Below are 16148 nucleotides of genomic sequence, written 5' to 3'. Positions count from 1 at the left end.
TCCTCGTTCTGTCATCTGCTACCATTGAGAACAGTCTAGAGCCATCCTCTTTGAAACCCCCTTTCAGGTAGTTGAAAGCAGCTATCAAATCCCCTCTCATTCTTCTCTTCTGCAGACTAAACAATCCCAGCTCCCTCAGCCTCTCCTCATAAGTCATGTGCTCTAGACCTCTAATCATTTTCGTTGCCCTTCGTTGTACTCTTTCCAATTTATCCACATCCTTCCTGTAGTGTGGGGCCCAAAACTGGACACAGTACTCCAGATGAGGCCTCACCAGTGTCGAATAGAGGGGAACGATCACGTCCCTCGATCTGCTCGCTATGCCCCTACTTATACATCCCAAAATGCCATTGGCCTTCTTGGCAACAAGGGCACACTGCTGACTCATATCCAGCTTCTCGTCCACTGTCACCCCTAGGTCCTTTTCCGCAGAACTGCTGCCGAGCCATTCGGTCCCTAGTCTGTAGCGGTGCATTGGATTCTTCCATCCTAAGTGCAGGACCCTGCACTTATCCTTATTGAACCTCATTAGATTTCTTTTGGCCCAATCCTCCAATTTGTCTAGGTCCTATGAAGGCTATGACAGATACAGAGCCAGCAGTGGTAGTGACCCAAGCAGTGGAAGACACAATGAAGATGTCTGGATGTGGAAGCTGCGGCATGTACATGATCCTGGAGGGGATACCTGAAAAGAGTTTTGTCTGCATGAAGTACCACCTGGTAGAGCTGATGGAAGAAAAGCACCGAGGATTGGAGATGCAGGTGGAAACTCTGGTTGAGTTTAGAAGGGGATTTGAGCGGATGATGGAGCAAAGACATGAGGAGGCTGAAGGGAAAAGCTCAGACTTGCAGATGGAAGCAAGACCAAAGAACTCTGAAGGGAGACCGCTGGGTGACTAAAATGGACAGTGGAAGCATGTGACTAGGAGAAACAGGCAGAGGAAAAGACGGGGTAATGAAGGAGAAATAGAGCTCAGGAACAGATTTGCGGAGTTGGAAAATGAAGAAGAGGCACAGCAGGTGGTCACTGAAAGTGAAAGGGCAAGGAAGAAGAGAAGAGCAACTAGTCCTACAGGAAGAGTCATTGGAGAAAACACCAAATATGAGTCCCAGGAAGATACGGGCTGGGTTTCAGAGGATTGCAAGGGAGACTAGGAATCGAGAGGACTTGCAGCCAGAGGGAAGAGGGGATAGACCGGAGAATCGCACCATCACCAGGAAAAGGCAGGGTCTGTGTGGTTGGGGACGCCATGCTGAGAAGAATAGACAGGCCTGTAACCAGAGCTGATCCAGAGAAGAGAAGGGTGTGCTGTCTGCCGGGTGCTAAGATACGGGATGTGGACCTGAGGCTGAAGAGGAAAGGAAAGAATCCACTGATAGTCCTTCATGTGGGAACAAATGATACGGCTAGATTCTTGCTGGAATGTATCAAGGGAGATTATGCCAGGCTGGGGAAGATGCTTAAGGAAATCGAGGCTCATGTTATCTGCAGTGGGATTCTGCCTGTTCCTAGAGAAGGGCAACAAAGGTGTGACAAGATTATGATGATCAACAGATGGTGCTATAAGGAGGGCTTTTTTAAGTATGGCAACTGGGAGGCATTCATGGACAGAGGACTGTTCTCTCGGGATGGACTTCACCTGAGTAGGGAGGGAAATAGACTTCTAGGATGGAGGCTGGCACAACTGATTAAAGAGAGCTTTAAACTAGGAATTTGGGGGAGATGGTTGGGAGATGTCCAGGTAATCTCCACACAGGATTTTAACATTGAGAGGGAAGAAAACGAAGTAAGAAAGGGTACAGTTGTGGGTAGGAGAATGGACATAAAAGGAGGAAGGGTAATGTAGATACCAGTCTAATAGGTGATACTGGCAATAGAATGTCTGTGCCTAATGTGAGCGAAGCCAAACAGCAAAAATTAAGATGTTTGTACACTAATGCAAGGAGCCTAGGTAACAAAATGGAGGAACTAGAGCTACTGGTGCAGGACGTGAAACCAGATGATATAGGGATAACAGAAACATGGTGGAATAGTAGTCATGACTGGAGTACAGGTATTGAAGGGTATGTACTGTTTAGGAAAGACAGAAATAAAGGCAAAGGTGGTGGAGTAGCATTGTACATCAATGATGAGGTAGACTAAAGAAATAAAAAGTGATGGAATGGAAAGACAGAGTCTGTCTGGGGAAGAAAGCTACTAGAGTCTCCCCTGGGAAAGTGCTTGGGGTGTGCTATAGACCACCGGGATCCAATCTGGATATGGATAGAGACCTCTTTAATGTTTTTAATTAAGTAAATACTAATGGGAATTGTGTGATCATGGGAGACTAACTTCCCAGATATAGACTGGAAGACAAGTGCTAGTAATAATAATAGGGCTCAGATTTTCCTGGATGCGATAGCTGATGGATTCCTTCACCAAGTAGTTGCTGAACCAACAAGAGGGGACACCATTTTAGATTTGGTTTTGGTGAGTAGTGAGGACCTCATAGAAATGTTTTTAGGGGACAAATTTGGTTCAAGCAATCATGAGCTAATTCAGTTCAAACTAAATGGAAAGATTAAAAATAGATCTGTGACTAGGGTTTTTGATTTCAAAAGGACTAACTTTAAAAAATTAAGGAAATTAGTTAGGGAAGTGGATTGGACTGAAGAACTTGTGAATCTAAAGGCAGAGGAGGCCTGGAATTACTTCAAGTCAAAGTTGCAGAAATGATCAGAAGCCTGCATCCCAAGAAAGGGGAAAAAATTCATAGGCAGGAGTTGCAGACCAAGCTGGTTGAGCAAGCATCTCGGAGAGGTGAGTAAGAAAAAGCAGAAAACCTACAAGGAGTGGAAGATGGGAGGGATCAGCAAGGAAAGCTACCTTATTGAGGTCAGAACATGTAGGGATAAAGTGAGAAAGACCAAAAGCTATGTAGAGTTGGACCTTGCAAAGGGAATGAAAACCAATAATAAAAGTTTCTATAGCCATATGTGGTGTCCCACCCCCAGGCCAGATTGGGCTACAGCAGGCCAGAGCGGCTGCGCAGATGGGCAGCCAATCAGGGAGGGCCTGTTACAGAGCCAATCAGGGCCATGCTAGGCCCTGTATAAAGGCTGCCCAGGTAAGAGTCAGGCAGTCTCTCTTGGGCCTTCAGAGGGTGAAGGTCTGTCTTGTGCATGAGGAGACTAGCACCAGGGACAGCGCAGTGCTGGGCAGGCGGGGGGAGCAGAAGGGAACTCCTGCCCAGTATCTACCAGGCTGTGGGCCCTGAGAAAAGGGCCTAGCCAGTGCAAAGGAGCTGAAGGGGAGATGGATAAGGGGAAAGAAGGAGGGCAGGCAGGAAGGCTGTCGCCAAAGGGTCCCTGGGTCGGGACCCAGAGCAGAGGGTGTGCCTGGGTCCCCCCCTTCCACCTTGCACTTACACCTGGCTGTTAGGAATGGCCATCACGGACTACACCAGACCTCTGCCAAAAGGGGTTAGACTTTGGGGTGTGGTTGGCCATTGTGGCTGGGGCAAAGAGAAGAACGCCTGATAACACCCTCCCCCGAAGGGAGTGAGCGTAGACTAGGGGGTACTGCCGGAGGGCAGTGTCCTGAAGAGGACCCTGCGAGAAGGGAGCAACGTGGGTCCAGGCGCCAACAGAGGGCGAGAGACGGACGGGACACCACCAGCGGAGGGCGCGCCATATGGAGTGAGCTAATTCCCGGACCGAACAACAGGAGGCACCGCGGTGGTGAGTCACACCATATAAAGAAGTGGGACTGCTAAACACTGAGGAGGAAGTGGAGGTTAAGGATAATCTAGGCATGGCCTAATATCTAAACAAATACTTTGCCTCATTTTTTAATGAGGCTAATGTGGAGCTTAAGGATAATGGTAGGATGACAAATGGGAGTGAGGATATGGAAGTAGATATTACCACATCTGAGGTAGAAGCCAAACTCGAACAACTTAATGGGACTATATCGGGGGGGCCAGATAATCTTCATCCAAGAATATTAAAGGAACTGGCACACGAAGTTGAAAGCCCATTAGCAAGAATTTTTAATGAATCTGTAAACTCGGGTTGTACCGTATGACTGGAGAATTGCTAATATAGTTCCTGTTTTTAAGAAAGGAAAAAAAATGTGATCTGGGTAACTACAGGCCTGTTAGTTTGACATCTGTAGTATGCAAAGTCTTAAAAAAAAATTTTGAAGGAGAAAGTAGTTAAGGACATTGAGGTCAGTGGTAATTGGGACAAAATAAAACATGGTTTTACAAAAGGTAGATCATGCAGGTAGTCTGCTCTGGTAACAGATGGTTTTTAGACAAAGGAAACGCAGTGGATCTAATTTACCTCAATTTCAGTAAGGCTTTTGATATGGTTCCAAATAGGGAATTATTAGCTAAATTGGAAAAGATGGGGAGCAACATGAAAATTGAAAGGTGGATAAGGACCTGGTTAAAGGGGAGACTACAATGGGTCACACTGAAAGATGAACTGTCAGGCTGGAAGGAGGTTACTAGGGGAGTTCCGCAGGGATCAGTTTTGGGACCAATTTTATTTAATCTTTTTATTACTGACCTTGGCACAAAAAGTGGGAGTGTGCTAATAAAGTTTATGGATGACACAAAGCTGGGAGGTGATGCCAATTCAGAGAAGGACTGGGATATCATACAGGACAATCTGGATGACCTTGTAAAATGGAGTAATAGTAATAGGATGAAATTTAATAGTGAAAAGTGCAAGGTCGTGCATTTAGGGATTAACAACAAGAATTTTGGTTATAAGCTGGGGACGCATCACTTGGAAGTAACAGAGGAGGAGAAAGACCTTGGAGTATTGGTTGATCATAGGATGACTATGAGCCACTGATGTGATATTGCTGTGAAAAAAGCTAATGCGGTCTTGGGATGCATCAGGCGAGGTATTTCCAGTAGAGATAAGGAGTATCGTTATACAAGGTACTGGTGAGACCTCATCTGGAATAGTGTGTGCAGTTCTGGTCTCTCATGTTTAAGAAGGATGAATTCAAACCGGAACAGGTACAGAGAAGGGCTACTAGGATGATCCGAGGAATTGAAAACCTGTCTTATGAAAGGAGACTCAAAGAGCTTGGCTTGTTTATCTTAACCAAAAGAAGGCTGAGGGGAGATATGATTGCTCCCTATAAATACATCAGAGGGATATGTAGCAGGGAGGGAGGGGAATTATTTAAGCTCAGTACCAATGTGGACACAAGAATAAATGGATATAAACTGACCATCAGGAAGTTTAGAATTGAAATTAGACAAGATTTCTAACCATCAGAGGAGTGAAGTTCTGGAACAGCCTTCCAAGGGGAGCAGTGGGGGCAAAAGATATATCTGGCTTCAAGACTAAACTGGATAAATTTATGGAGGGGATGGTATGATGGGATAGCCTAATTTTGGCAATTAATTGATCTTTGACTATTAGAGGTAAATATGCCCAATGGCCTGTGATGGGAAGTTAGATGGGGTGGGATCTGAGTTACTACAGAGAATTCTTTCCTGGGTGTCTGGCTGGTGAGTCTTGCCCACATTCTCAGGGATTAGCTGATCGCCGTATTTGCGGTCGGGAAAGAATTTTCCTCCAGGGCAGATTGGCAGAGGCCCTGGGGGTTTTTCACCTTCCTCTGCAGTGTGGGGTATGGGTCACTTGCTGGAGGATTCTCTGCACCTTGAAGTCTTTAAATCATGATTTGAGGACTTCAGTAGCTCAGACATAAGTTAGGGGTTTGTTACAGGAGATCCTGTGGCCTGCGTTGTGCAGGAGGTCAGGCGAGGTGATCAGAGTGATCCCTCCTGGCCTTAAAGTCTATGATTCTATGATATCAACCAGGTAACAATATGGGCCAAGATTTCAAAAAGTTGCTAGTTACGTTAGTTGCCTTTGTTTTTGGGTGTGCAATTTAAGATCATTGCTTTCAGAGAGTCAGTTTTTAGCACTTTTGAAAATCCAGACCCTTTGAAGTATCTCCAGTTGAGCACCCAAAATCACTAGTTTTTTAAATTCTTGTCCACAACACAGTTCTATATTGAATATATTTATCTGCTAATTACTTTTGACGTTTTGGCATCACCTGTTAATAAAGACATCATGTAATTGCATACTGCTTGCAAATGTTCATATACTGAACTCATGCTCAGATTTTGCCTGAATATTAATATTGGTCAGATTGGCCAGTAACCTTCTCATTCTTCCTTCCTCAACTTCTTAAGGATGGGTGCTGAACTTAATTTCCTCCTTCCCTAAATGGTGGGATATTTCTCCTCCTCTTATGTGCCACAAGAAAGAGCAGTACAGTTTTGGGTTTATTTTTAAAGTGTAAACATCTTTATTATTAAGAAAACTGACCTTCAGTTCTTGCCTTTCAAATTTACCAGTTGTCTTGGGTTTGCTGCCTTTTGTCCCCTCCCATAAGCATCTAACAGCCTGATAGTTAATGTTAGCCAAGTGCATTCCCTTTAAGTCTTCGACACTTGAGAATCTCCTCTCTTCTGTGAAATTGATGACCATCTTCCCGTCTGTGTTGTCTTAGATTTGGGCTGCTACAATGTTCCCTTTTTGGAATGGGAACTTGTTTAGCAATTTTACATATTGTACAGTTTAATAAATACCTATGGTATGACAAACAAAAAAAATACACTTGCAAAATTTGTACAGTCAGTGATGTTTTACCTAAGCTGCCAAGCTCCACCATGTCTCCTTAGTACATTTTAAATACTGAGTTTATTGAGTGGGGAAGGAGATGGCCTGAATACTAAACTATAGTCTAATAATTATCATAGTAACAGTTATTTTGAGTCTTATTATTAAATGTCAGTTTGGTTTTGATAAGTGCAATTTCTGCTCCTTTTCCCATCACTCTTGGTACAAAAGTACTTTAGTTTACATACAGGGAAATAAGAGCCAACTCTCCAAGCATGTACCTTGTTTAAAGTTTTGTTTTGGAAGTCCTCTAACCTCTTGCACACACGCTAATGTAAATATTTCAGATACTTCTTACTAAGGTGTTTTTCTTTTGTTTTGTTTTTTACTTAATTTAAATCTCCAGGTAATAAATATGAAGTTCCTGTGGAGAGTGGATTAGCACATGACAAAGGCCTTGAAATTTTATCTCTATTTGTTAATAAGAAAATAACACATCTGCCAGAAGAGGCTGATAGTATTGTAAGGGAATGCAAAGGTATGTAGTTTGCTAGTTTTTATTTTATAATCAGAAATATTTGTAGTTTAGTTTCTACTTTATTTCTATAAAGTAGAAACTAAAAAAGGGACATTAATTCTGTAATACAGCATCGTTTTAAATGAACACCACAATTTATTACTGGACCTCTGCTTGTAAGCCAAATGAATGGTTATCTTGGTTTTTGACTATACAGCTTTTTCTACACCCCTTCTCAATCTGTTTAGAGTACATACAGAAAGAGTATTCAAATGAATTCCCAAAAGTTTCATATCACAAGCACATACATAGACAGCTTATTCTGTTTGCCTGGTCTCCAGCCTCCCAAGACCTTTGTTGAAGAAACAAGAACCTGACCTGACTTCCTCATCAACAGCTACGTTTAACTATTGGATCCTATTGCTTAACAGTTTATCTCCATTTAAGATTTTAACCTTTTTCTTCATGTTTTTCAGGTTCCCCTCTTGTAGTGTCATTGATAGGTGCATTATTACGAGATTTCCCTAATCGTTGGGAGTATTACCTCAGACAGCTGCAGAATAAGCAATTTAAAAGAATAAGGAAATCATCATCTTATGATTATGAAGCACTTGATGAAGCCATGTCCATGAGTGTTGAAATGTTAAATGAAAATTTTAAAGACTATTATAAAGATCTTTCTGTCCTTCAAAAGGATGTCAAGGTGCCGACTAAGGTAATAACAGCAAAACTTAAGTTTTATAGTTAGTGAGATAGAACTCCTCACTTTTTTAAAAGAAAAAAAAATACTGGTTTTAATCAATGTGTATGACCTAATGCAAAGAATTTATTGCCATGGAGATTTAAAAAAAAAAAACTGCAGCAGACTAGCTCCATCGTCCTATCGTATCTTAGTTTGATATTTAACCAAAGAGATTGTAACTGAAGAACTGTTGAAATAATATAATACCTAGCTCTTATGTAGCTCTTTTAATCAGACTTCAATTGATTTAGCCAAAAGTTGAAAAAGCATATCAAAAGAGGTTAGCAGTTGAGATAGGTTGAGTGAGTAAGCATGATCACCATTGGTCAGAACATGCAGATGAATGAAGGCAGACACAGAGGTGAATTAAGTGGTTTCCACTTGATTAATTTAGTGCTCCTTCCCAGTGTTACGAGCCTCATCTCTCTCTCTCTCTCTCTCATACCAGGCATTTCACTGGGCCGGGTGTGGGGTTATATAGCTCCCTGCATGTGACCCATAACTTGGGACAGACTCTTCTCAGCTCACTTCTGATTCCTCTTGCCCTGCCCATATAAGGGTGTACTCAAGTGGTATCTGGATCTGTGAAGAGTTCTGGTCCCCACTTTTCCTTAAGCAAAGTTCAAAATCCTGGGTGAAATTAAAGAATAGAAGAACGGCCATACTGGGTCAGATCAAAGGGTCCATCTACTGAGTATCCTGTCTTCTGACAGTGGTCAAAGCCAGGTTCCCCAGAGGGAATGAACAGAACAGATAATCATCAGGTGATTCATCCTGTCGCCCATTCCCAGCTTCTGGCAAACAGGCTAGGGACACCATCCCTGCCAATCCTGGCTAATAGCCATTGATGGACCTATCCTGCATGAACTTATCTAGGTTTATTTTTTTAGAACCTCTTATCTTGGCCTTCACAACATCCTCTGGCATAGAGTTCCACTGACTGACTGCGTTATGTGAAAAAATACTTCCTTTTGTTTGTTTTAAACTTGCTGCCTATTAATTTCATTTGGTGATCTCTAGTTCTTGTGTTATGAGGAAGAGTAATAACATTTCCTTATTTACTTTCTCCATGCCTTTTGTAATTTTTATAGACCTCTATCATATCCCCCCTTAGTTGTCTCTCTTCCAAGCTTAAAAGTCCCAGGCTTATTATCTCTCCTCATACAGAAGCTGTTCCATACCAGTGATCGTTTTTGTTGCCCTTTTCTGAACTTTTTCCAATTCAAATATATCATTTTTGAGATGGGGCGACCATATCTGCATGTGGTATTCAAGATGTGGGCATAACATGGATTTATATAGAGGCAATATGTATTTTCTATCTCTTTCTTAATGATTCCCAACTTTCTCTTAGCCTTTTTGACTGCTGCTGCACATTGAGTGGATGTTTTCAGACAACTGTCCACAATGACTCCCAAGATCTTTCTTGAGTGGTAACAGCCAATTTAGACCCCATTTTATATGTATAGTTGGGATTATGTTTTCCAATGCACATTGCTTTGCATTTATCAACATTGAATTTCATCTGCCATTTTGTTGACCAGTCACCAAGTTTTGTGAAATCCTTTTGTAGCTCTTCACAATCTGCTTGGGACGTAACTATCTTGAGTAGTTTTGTCTGCAAATTTTGCCACCTCACTATTTATCCCTTTTTCCAGATCATTTATGAATATGTTGAATAGGACGGGTCCCAGTACAGACTTACAGATTTACCTCTGCGAAGTGGCCCTTTAGCCTTTATCTGTGCTGGCCATCAGTTGCAAACTGTAACAGAACAACATTACTGTAAATTCCTCATTAAACTTCCATATTCTATTATTCTATTCTATTCTTGTATCTTGCCTCCATGATACTGCGAGGAAGGTGAAATAATTCTCTGTGCCTCTGCCAGTTTGGCCCAATGGGAAAAATTCTTTCCGGATCCTAATACTGGCAGTCAGACCTGTAGCGTTTTAAAAACAGCTCCTATACTACCACTATGGGAAGTGAGGGTGGGGCAGGCAAAGGGGACAAAAGGCCATGAAAGCACAGGAAGACATTTAAATTATTGGGAGAAGAGGGACAAGCATCGGGCCAATCAGTTCCTTGCTCTACCCCAACTGGCAAATGAGAGCCTGAGAGCCAAGGGAGGAGGTGCCTAGCCTGGATACGCAGGCTCTCTCCCTTGTAGGCTGTCTATCCCACTCCCAAAGTGAACAATATTTCCTCCCCTGGCACAATCTCCTCCAAGAACCAAAACAGTGTGTTTTAATGGTAGCCTGTGTTGCTACATATCATGGCTTTTGATGAATACCATATATTTTTCACTTATTTTAAAGTTGTCTTCAAATTCGTTGATTACCTCCCTATGCAGCTTGTGTCTTAAAGCAGACTACTAAACAAGGTTGACTTCTATTTCAAAACTGCATAGGTATGGTAAGATTATTAAATGAAATTCGTTACTAATGGCTTACGGCTTCTGCCAAAAATATACAATATTGATGGTGTGTAAAATAATAAAATCAATTAAAATAATTGCTATTTAAAATGTGTGATCCCTACTCTAAGAAAATGAAAATATATTGTACTCGTATTCAAACAGAAATATTTTCTGGAGCTCCAGCTTCTTGCGTATCCTACCCATTATTAGCTTTTGAGGTAACATCACCAGAGAATCCTACTTTAAGACCCCCTAATATGCAGAATGAGAGTTTTGTATCTTTGTGACTTCAGTCAGTTTGACTACATTCAAAATGGTATGTCTGGAAAATATTTCTGTATTAGATCAAGGAAACATCTCTTTGTACCTTTCATATATGAAGAGAGATTCCTATCATTGAGATTTGCCTGAGGTGTTTGGTAGGTGTCTCCTTTTGATGCTGACACTGTCAGTGGGTGTGCTTTCCAGGTGCTTACCAGATGTATCTGCACAGAATGGAAATGTACTATTGCATTCTACTATAGACTAAAAGTTGATCAAGGATAATATTTTGAAACTGATTAAAAGATCAAAATGCATGTCTGCTGAAGTCAGTTGGGTGTCCCTAGCCTCTGTTTGCCAGAAGATGGGAATGGGTGACCGGGGATGGATCACTTGATGATTACCTGTTCTGTTCATTCCCTCTGAAGCACCTGGCATTGGCTAGAACTCTGGGTTAGATGGATCACTGGTCAGACCTAATATGGCCGTTCTTGTGTTCTGATACAAATACCCTAAGTTGTCTTTTTAAGATAGTTGCCATTCATAGGAACCTATTTAGTTCAGCTGAATGCCTTCCATCCCCTTTCAAAACTTCAAGACACTTTAGACTTACTGGGAAAGTATAAGACAGAGCCAGATGGTATCAGAAAGGATTAGATTAAAAATGTTGGTTCTTATGGCATGTTTCCACATGAAACACTTTCAGAGATCTGTGGCTATATCATGCACGAAGCGTGAGGGGCAGGTTTTGGGTAAGATACGTTTTGAATGTACCTTGATAAAAAGTATTTCTTAACCTTTACTTCTAAAAGTAAACTCTTTGGTTTGTATCATTCTAATATTTACAAGATATAAGTAATAAAAAATAAATCCAGTATTACAGGTAAAAAGTCGTCTTAAATAATCCTATCCTTTTCCAACCAACAATTAAGTAAACTAATGCAAGCCTTGCTCCCCTCTCCCAAAAATGAAAACCTATTGTAATTTTTTCTGAAACTCAGATCTAGTGTGTGTCCTAACCATGTTTGTCTTTTTTTTTTTTTTTTTTTTTTTTTCTTGGTGCATTTTAAATACACTGACTTCTGGCCATCTGGTCCAGCGGTAGTCTAAATATTTTGGATATCAGACTCCTCTTCCCTTCTGCTTGCTTTGGAGGTTGAAATCCCTCCTGAAGAACTTCAGGCATTTCTTGGCAATATTTAGTGCTAAAAAATGCCTAAAATGCATTTTTATGTAAACCTAGATTGATCTGTAATCTAGTTTGGTATGGAAAAGTTAACTTCCATAGAATATCAGGGTTGGAAGGGACCTCAGAAGGTCATCTAGTCCACCCCCCTGCTCAAAGCAGGACCAATACCCAATTTTTGCCCTGATCTCTAAATGGCCCCCTCAAGGATTGAACTCAGAACCCTGAGTTTAGCAGGCCAATGCTCAAAGCTCTGAGCTATCCCTCCCCCCCCCACTTTGCTGACCTCATTGTTTTGTCTGTTGTGCAAGAAGTTTTATGCATTACAAATTAAATAAGTAATTTTGTGACTTCTTGTAATTTTGGGGTAATAGTCATATTGCTTCCTTAGTCCTACCCCTTTTATGTTTTAAATTTTTTTTTTTAGGTGCTTTGTATTCTTTGGGATATGGAGACTGAAGAAGTTGAAGATATTCTGCAAGAATTTGTTAATAAATCTCTCTTATTTTGTGATCGTAATGGGAAATCATTCCATTATTATTTGCATGATCTTCAACTTGACTTCCTCACAGAGAAGAATTGCAATCAGCTTCAGGTACAGTAACTACTAGTATATACTTACTCTTTACATTGGTCAGCCTTGTGTGTTAGATACACTTCTGTAACAGAAAATAGCCATGGTCTAAATCATTCCTATGTTACAGAATGTTAATTAACCATTTTTGTAAAGATAGATTCTAAATACAGTTAACTTTAACTATGCCTATTGAGTTAAACAGTTTTGTTTTTTCTCAGTCATTCATTTTTGACTATTTTGATACTGAGTAATTTGAAAACACTGAGCTGAGATGACAGTGGGCGTGTTTGGAATTATGTATTTGAAATATATTTCTTGTCTTGTGTTTCTCTGGCTATAACCCATTGCTAGTAGAAGATGATGCATTATCCACATCACTACATGATATCAAGAAGTGTTAAGATGACACTAGAATTGGAATTACCACTTCTATTTTGGTCTATTTTAAACGCAGAAAATAGAAAAGTGTGTGCATATTGGTGGTCTCTTGAATGAAACCTTAGGGAAGGAATGAGAAAGCGATTGCAAATAGTCTATTTTTCTCAGATTCTCTTCCCTTCACCTTCTCGCACACATTCATTTAACAAAACTAACAGTGAGGAAATAAAGCAAAAGAACAAGAACAACAAAACTTACTTATGTAAGTTACAAAGGGCTTTATAACTCAAGGCTGACAACAAGCATAAAACCTTTAAAATTTAGATCTTAAAAAAATAGTTTCCCATGTTTCACTTCCAGTTTAGTTCCATAGTTGGAGCATAATGTTTCCAAATTCATATCTTGGACACACCAAATGGTCAGCACATTCAAAGCTCAGTGGATGAACTTGGAGAATAAAGTTAAAAGTAGGTCAGGCAAAGGCTGAACTATTATTAATTTTGGTTGTAGTACTTAAAATAGATCGCATTATTTTCTGGAAGCTAATGATGAGAAAGGGTGTAACAGGGTATCGTCCTGCTCCCATCTCTTTTTTTTTTTTTTTTTTTTAGCCAAGAACTGCTTGGAAATCTTCCTTTCTCGAACACCTTTTGCAATTTATTTATAGTGTCCTTTCCCACCACCTTTACAACTTGCGCAGCTCAGAATTTACAATAGCATATACTTGGCAACAGCACGCTCAGCCAAGGCTGAGGGAGACAGAATGCATCTTCCCTCTGAGTGATCTCTCCTGGCTCTGCCTCTGAAATGCCTCCCAGGCTCTTTTCCTCCCTGAGCACTTCGTTCTTGTGCTTTTTCTACTTTCTGGGTAATTGGTTAATTAGCCTTGTTGCACTCTCTTCCCATCCACAATCTATCAATTTACAACTTTGCCCTGCAGGCTTACTCTGGGGTGATTTAATTGGTGATCCAGTGATCAAATGATTTTATTTTGTAAAGTGCTTTATACATTTACAATGTTTGACAAATATGATGTGATGTGCCCAGAACTTTGGGATTTCCTTTAGTGAAAATATGGTCCTGATTTAGACATGGGACTACCCGAAAGATATTGTGGAAAAACCATTGCAGGAGAAAAATTAATCTTTCAGATTCGTGAATTTAGATGTTTGTTTCACTTATTGCACATTTTATAGCAATGGTAATTAAATTTTGAGTTAATTCATTCAATACAATATTTTAAAACCAAAAACCAATAGAAATATTTTAGTCCAGGATTTGATACAGTATTAATTGAAAATTTTATTGCTGTTGCAGGAGCTGCATAAAAAGATAGTAAATCAGTACATGAAACATTATCAACTACATATACCCACTCCAGCTCAAGAGGACTGTATGTACTGGTATAACTTTCTAGCATACCACATGGCTAGTGCCAACATGCAGAATGTAAGTTCAGACTCCTGTACTTTACCTCTCTCCTTTCTCCCACAACCACATAGTCTCTCTCTACATAACCATTTCCTACAAAAGTCTCTTCCTCAATGTTGCAAACTCCTGTGATTTCATTGCAAGTCTTTTAATATTTGGTGTGGTGTTGGTTGATTTTTGTTGGCTTTTCTTGTTGTCATTGTGTTTTGGTTTGTTTTTTTACACAGAAGTCAAGCCCCAGCTCTTAGAATCAGGTGGTTACGCCAAAATCTTTGTTCATTTAAAAAAGTAACTTTCTAGCTTTCTCATAATTGCAGAGAAAAGTTTAAGCTTAAAGGCTCAAAAAATCAAGGAAAATAAAAAGAGCCCCAACTATTATTTTAAAATTTCATGATTTTTTGGGAGCCTGATGTGACAGAGGATAATATCATGGACAAACTTTAATTAATTAAATTAAATCTCATTGAGTTAAGATTAATGTTGTTGTAGTTCATTGTATTAAAAATGCAGGTATTTGTGGTATTGTGATTATATGCAACTTCTCTAGGAGGAGGGGGTATGCTAATGTAATTCCTTTGATTATCATCACTTTGAAGCCATGCACTGGAGAGACTGGATTTTCCAGGGAGCCACAGACAAAGACAATTTTTGGATAAAATAGCCTGGTTTCAAACAGACTCAGGGACTTCTTGATCCAGCAAATGGGCAGGACCACAGGTCCACCAGAGGGCCCCAGTCCTTAGGGAAGGATTCAAAGGACTTGGCCTACTGGCTGGGTCTGTTATGAACTTGTGGCCGCAGAAGAAACCCCTTTGTGGATTTTAAGGACTAATCACCTGACAGAGCCCATGTTGGAGTTGGGTTGATCTCTGGTAAGCTTATTAGCATACATGTAGTTTCGCTTACAGTTTTTAATGTTTTTTCTGTACTTACTGCCTTTGCCCTAGGAATAAATAGAAAGAGCTATGTGGTAACTTGTAACTCTAGGTAATCGCTCTGTTATTACTCTCTGAAGAGAAAGTAAGCAAACCTGCTTAGGCAGAGTCCCTTTCTGAGAATAATACAATAAAGGCAGAGAACTGTGCAGCTTGGAAATACCCTAGTCAGAAGGGAGAGAGACTCAGGTCTCCACCCAAGAGAGGTAATGGCTGGGGAGCTGGAAGCCAGAGAATGCATGCCCCTTGATGGATCACTGCGGTGAAATAGAGGTGCAGTTGTCCTGAACTGGGACACCTTCCTCATGATTTTTAAATACTTTGGATTCGCCATACTGCTTCCTTCTTATATTACAAGTAGCTTGTTTTGGCTAGGAGGAAATCCTGAGGGAGGGGAAATAGTTTAGATTAACTATCTCATCAGATTTAATTTTTGCTCTCACCATAGTTCTGTTATATGTGAGTCATTCTCTGGATATGGAGTTGGGGGATGTCTACATCGATGCCTTCATCTATCTTACTGGGTTTTGTATTCTGTTTGACACTGGTCAAAAAGAAATTTTGTCATTTAATTTTTTCTTCCTATTTGTGTTGTGTGTGGTTTTTTTTTTTTTGTTTTTTTCTTTTCAACATATGAAAAATTTCAGTTAGCTCTATAATTGGATGAAAAATGGGAGGGGACGCTTTATGGAAAAATACATCAGCTTCTCCCATTTTTTGTTTGAGTTTTTAACTTTTGTCAGTTTCAAAATTAGAAATGTTTCCATCGGGTTTTAGGTTTCTAATTTGTATAATATAAGTAAGAGAATTTGTTTGCAGGGTCCTTATCATGTTGTATCCTCTTGAAACTCCATTTGCGCTCAAGCATAAAAAAAAAAAAATTAGAAGGTTTGTTTGTTTTTAAGTTGTAAACTTTGAAGCATAGGATTGTCTTTCATTTCTACAGCACTTAGCAGACTGGTGCTACCAGAAAGTAACAAAAATAATCTGGTAGGGTAAATTGGGGATGCTTGGAAAAAGATTACTAAGAGATTGAATCTGAAAAAAGTAACTGTTGGTA

General features: G+C 40.2%; 1 protein-coding gene across 1 annotated transcript in view; it reads left to right on the top strand.

The window, feature by feature from the left end:
* APAF1 (apoptotic peptidase activating factor 1) overlaps positions 1–16148 on the top strand; it is an 87286-nt gene that overhangs the window by 8537 nt on the left and 62601 nt on the right. Inside the window, 4 exon segments of the mRNA XM_038387752.2 lie at positions 7049–7180; positions 7636–7874; positions 12195–12362; positions 14040–14171. Of these exon segments, the coding sequence (XP_038243680.2) occupies positions 7049–7180; positions 7636–7874; positions 12195–12362; positions 14040–14171 (671 nt within the window).

This window comes from Dermochelys coriacea, chromosome 1, assembly GCF_009764565.3.
Source record: "Dermochelys coriacea isolate rDerCor1 chromosome 1, rDerCor1.pri.v4, whole genome shotgun sequence".
Lineage (NCBI taxonomy): Eukaryota > Metazoa > Chordata > Testudines > Dermochelyidae > Dermochelys > Dermochelys coriacea.
This window is presented reverse-complemented; position numbering and strand designations above follow the sequence as displayed.